This window comes from Thamnophis elegans, chromosome 16 (genome assembly GCF_009769535.1).
Source record: "Thamnophis elegans isolate rThaEle1 chromosome 16, rThaEle1.pri, whole genome shotgun sequence".
In the NCBI taxonomy this organism is placed as follows: Eukaryota; Metazoa; Chordata; class Lepidosauria; order Squamata; family Colubridae; genus Thamnophis; species Thamnophis elegans.
This window is the reverse complement of record NC_045556.1, coordinates 34,477,548-34,482,256: the sequence shown is the minus strand read 5'-3', so window position 1 is coordinate 34,482,256 and position 4,709 is coordinate 34,477,548. Positions and strand designations below refer to the sequence as shown.

At 47.6% G+C, this 4,709-nt stretch overlaps 1 protein-coding gene across 1 annotated transcript; it reads right to left on the bottom strand.

Annotated features, from left to right (window-relative positions):
- Positions 1 to 2,171: 2,171 nt before the first annotated feature.
- On the bottom strand, positions 2,172 to 3,258 carry RNF183 (ring finger protein 183). The gene has a single exon (XM_032233625.1). The coding sequence runs from the start codon at positions 3,033 to 3,035 to the stop codon at positions 2,388 to 2,390; it is 648 nt and encodes a 215-aa protein (XP_032089516.1). The 5' UTR covers positions 3,036 to 3,258; the 3' UTR covers positions 2,172 to 2,387.
- Positions 3,259 to 4,709: the final 1,451 nt, after the last annotated feature.

Here is a 4,709-nt window from a genome sequence, read left to right as displayed (position 1 = left end):
AAGGCCTTCAAATGATTTTTGAGTAGTTTAAGTGACTCCTCTGCATCCTTGCTCTCTCTGTCCTTTATGCACTCATCCGTAGGAACTTCATGGAACCCAGAGTGCAGAGTTGGGGGGGGGGATGTTAAAGTTCCTAATTAAAATCTTTTCCAGGCAGATTTTCCTGTCTTGATTCAGAAAAAAAAACTTTAGGAGAAATTCCCTTCTGGTTACCCAAGATGGATTCCTTCCTCACCCGCCTCAATAAATTTAATTTCACCCCATTGATTGTAACTCAGTAGCAGCACTGACCCGGTGGCTCATTTAGCCCACATCGGCATTCCCATCCCTGAACTGGACACCAAGCAGGTCAGGTTCCCAAAACTGGCTTGGCTGCAAAAAAATAAAAAAAACCTCCCCTCACCTTGCTCAAAACAATTTTACAGTGAGGGAGGAATGTATTTGCTCGGTACACAGAACATGGTGAACTTCGTAATATTTGGACAGCGAGAAGAGAAGCATTTAATAAATAAATGATACAAACCAGCCCAGCAGGTAAAGGGAAAAAAATTAAATATTTAATATGCTTGATTTGATTTTTTGATTTCTGTCTCTCTGTCTCTTTCTTTCTCTTCTCTCTCTCTCTCACACTCACACACACACTCTGTCTCTCTTCGCTGTCTGTCTCTCTGTGTCTCTCTCCTCTGTGTGTGTGTGTGTGTGTGTGTGTCTCTTCTCTCTCCTCTCTGCCTCTTTCTCTTCTCTTTCTCCCTCTGTCTCTCCTCTCTCTCTTTTCCTCTCTGTATCTCTGTGTGTGTGTGTGTGTGTCTCCTCTCTGTCTCCTCTCTCTCTTCTCTCTGTCTCTCTCTCTTCTCTTTCTCTCTCTGTCTCTCTCTCTTCTCTGTCTCTCTGTGTCTCTCTCTTCTCTCTGTGTGTGGCTCTTCTCTCTCTCTCCTCTCTCTCTTCTCTCTGTCTCTTTCTGTGTGTCTCTCCTCTCTTCTCTGTGTCTCCTCTCTCTCTTCTCTCTATCTCCTCTCTCTGTCTCTTTCTCTTCTCTTTCTCTCTCTCTGTCTCTCTCTCTTCTCCTCTGTCTCTCTGTGTGTGTCTCTTCTCTCTCCTCTCTCTCTTCTCTCTGTCTCTTTCTCTCTGTGTGTGTGTCTCCTCTCTCCTCTCTCTCTTCTCTCTGTCTCTTTCTGTGTCTCCTTTCTCTTCGCTGTGTCTCTCTACTCTCTCTGTGTGTGTCTCTTCTCTCTCTTTTCTCTCTCCTTCTCTCTGTTTCTCTCCTCTCTCTCTTCTCCTCTCTGTGTCTCTCTCTGTGTGTGTATCTCTTCTCTCTCTCTTCTCTCTCTCTTCTCTCTGTCTCTTTCTGTGTGTCTCTCCTCTCTTCTCCTCTCTGTGTCTCCTCTCTCTCTTCTCTATCTCCTCTCTCTGTCTCTTTCTCTTCTCTTTCTCTCTCTCTATCTCTCTCTTCTCTGTCTCTCTCTCTCTCTGTGTCTCCTCTCTCCTCTCTCTCTTCTCTCTGTCTCTTTCTCTCTCTGTGTCTCTCCTTTCTCTCTTCTCCTCTCTGTGTCTCTCCTCTGTGTGTGTGTGTGTCTTCTCTCTCTCTCTCTCCTCTCTTCTCTCTCCTCTCTCTGTGTCTCTCCTCTCTCTCTTCTCCTCTCTGTGTCTCTCTCCTCTCTCTGTGTGTATCTCTTCTCTCTCTCCTCTCTCTCTTCTTTCTCTGTGTCTCTCCTCTCTCTCTTCTCTGTCTCTCTGTGTGTCTCTCTTCTTTCTCTCTGTCTTTCTCTGTCTCTCTCTCTCTTTCTCTCTCTCTCCCCCACACATACACATGTCCACACTTTTGCATTTACAAATGCCGCATTTTAAGTACAGAGACAAATTTAACTTGATTTTCCGTTAAGTGCTGCAACAAACTAATTAAGAACTGGAAGGGACTGTGTGAGGTCTTCTAGCCCAACCCCCTGCTCAGGCAGGAAACCCTATATATCATTTCAGGCAGGGTCATCCAAACTTTTCTGAAAAACCTCCAATGTTCTGCCCACACCTAGCAGTTCGAAAGCACGTAAAAAATGCAAGTAGAAAAATAGGAACCACCTTTGGTGGGAAGGAAACAGCGTTCTGTGCGCCTTCGGGTGTTAAGTCATGCCAGCCACATGACCACAGAGACGTCTTCGGATAGCGCTGGCTCTTTGGCTTTGAAACGGAGATGAGCACCGCCCGCTAGTCATCCTAGCCATCCTTTCTCCTACCTTCTCGACCCCCAAATTCAGAAGCTGAGCTCCTTAGGAAAGGATTTTTATCCCCCTTCCCAAAAATACTTTCCGGCTTCCTGCGCTCCCAGCCCCTGCGGAATCCCACCCCCAGCACCCCATGAAATCAAAACCAAGTTTCTGAGGTCGTCTTCTCCCTCATCCCAAACCCGGGAAAAAGTTTTTCGTCCAGAAGATGGAGAAGACGAGTAGTAAAGTCACGCTTAAGATAATGACCATCAAGTAGGTGAAGATCCGAAGGTGCGGGTTCCGGGTGCATTCCCGGAGAAGGGAGCGCCGAGGCACGGTGGGGGTGCTGGCCACAGTCGCTGGCTGGGGGCTCTCGGGATAAGGCTGGGTGCCGAGTTCGGGGTCCAGGCCCAGGTCCAAGGTGTACACCCTGGGTTGCCGCAGGAAGTACCTGGTCTTGCGCTGCTCCTTGAGACACAGTTGTCGCCCTTCGAGGATGATGTGGTTGGGCTCCAGGCCCAGCTTGTGCAGGAGCGCGATGTCGGTGGGCAGTTCGGTCACCTGCTGGTTGGCGGGGAGCAAGGTCAGGCAGCGGCAAAGCGGGCAAGGCAGCTGGTTCTGGGTGGCGGCGATCAGGCTGAGATGCGCCAGGCACTCGATGCAGAAGGAGTGGCCGCACCGCAGGAGTTTGGGGGTCCGGAAAATGTTATTGTAAGCGTTCCAGCAGACGGGGCATTCGGAAACCAAGCTGGGCTCCTGGTGTACATTTTTGGCCATGGCTATTTGGCTTGGGAAGCCAGAAGCAGTTCGGTTAAGGGTGAACGACCTGCTCCACATGGGAAGAGCTCAACTGGAGACTTATCGCTCATGCAATAAATTCACAGGAACCTTCTCCGACTGGCGGTTTGCACCTGGACTAGACAAGGCTCAAGCAGGATGAGATTTTGCCTTCTTGTGCCCACGTAAAGATTCCAGACTAAGTCCCTGCTTGACTCCTCCTTCCCGTGGCTTGGCCAGTCTCTCTCCTGACAGTCCGACACTTATTAAACTCACCCACGAGGCTTGGAAGAGCCAGCAGAAGCATGGCAGATCAGTTTCGTAGCATCCTGGAGAGGGGGGATTGCTGGGCAGGCTGAAGCCCCCCTTAAAGTGCGTGAACTCCACCCCTGGAGTGGGGAAAAAAGAAAAAACCCAGAAGAGAGAAGTTAGAATAAGAAGCAAGGCTGGGCACGAGTGCAAATCTCCCGGGAACGCTCTAATTACACGCTGCTATTTATACAGTGCTATCTGAGGACGTAACGCGTTACCGAATACGGCAATGCGTCGTCCCCGGGGGACCGAGTCTCTATGATATGACCGCAGAGATAAGAGTGGGTGGAGGCGGAAACGAGCTGGCGGCAAAGGTGCACTGGAAAAAAAAGTTTCTAGCCCTCATGACGCAGACGTAAATGGGACGCCCTTCTGTTGCAGCCGTCAAGGGGTCAAAACTCTGGACATTTGGCAACTGGTATGTTTTGAAACGTCAGTTGCAGCCTCCCAGGGTTCTGGAATCACCGGTTCCCCCCCCCCCCCGAAAAGCCAAAGCATTGGGGCAAGTTGGATTCCCTTCACAATCCCAGATTTGCTTAGTGATGTTACTTAACCGGAAAAATGACAGCGCGTCTATAAATATGAATATTGTTGGCTTCTCTTGTTGAATTTCAAGGATTCATTTCTCAGTCCCTGCGATCTCCCAAACTAATGGAGTTTCTTTTCTTTTTTTAAAAAAATAGTATTTATTAAATTTTCCAACCTTTAAAAGACAAAACACAAATTTACACTTTTCCATATTTTTCGCGACAAACCTATTTACAGAAAATTCTATTTCTATATCGTTATCCTAAGTTACATCCTTATTTAGATGCTCTCCGTACATTTACACGTTGTGCCTTAAGTTTTTAACGTTTACTCTCAAGCCAGGAATACCATCTATATTCCGAATTCGATAGCACTCGGTTTCTTCCCTCTCCTTCGTTTCAAACTAATGGAGTTTCTGAGTTGGTCCCAAATCGTAACAGCCGATGGAATCGGAATCACAGGGCTGGAAGGGGACCCTGGAGGTCTTCTAAACCAGTGTTTTTCAACCACTGTGCCGCGGCACACTAGTGTGCCGTGACATAGTGTAAGGTGTGCCGTGGGAAAAACACCTGCCTATAGTCAATATAGGCACAGAGTTAAAAATTTTTAACATTTTCTAATGGTGGTGTGCCTCGTGATTTTTTTCATGAAAAAAGTGTGCCTTTGCACAAAAAAGGTTGAAAAACACTGTTCTAAACCAACCCCTCGACCAGGGCAGGTGTCCTTTATTCTATCCCAGACAAATCCCCCACTATTAAAACATCAGAGAACTTTGGAAGCAGCTTTTCAAACAGGCCAGTTTTGGTCTAACCAAATATTTGGTGTGTTTTTTTTGAGCTGACTTTGATGGTTACCAGGTTTCCAAATCTTTTAAAGGCTTGAACCCAGAATCTT

Coding starts and splice junctions, on each gene's coding strand:
- RNF183 (XM_032233625.1), bottom strand. CDS start 3,035: ATGTGGAGCAGGTCGTTCACCCTTAACCGAACTGCTTCTGGCTTCCCA.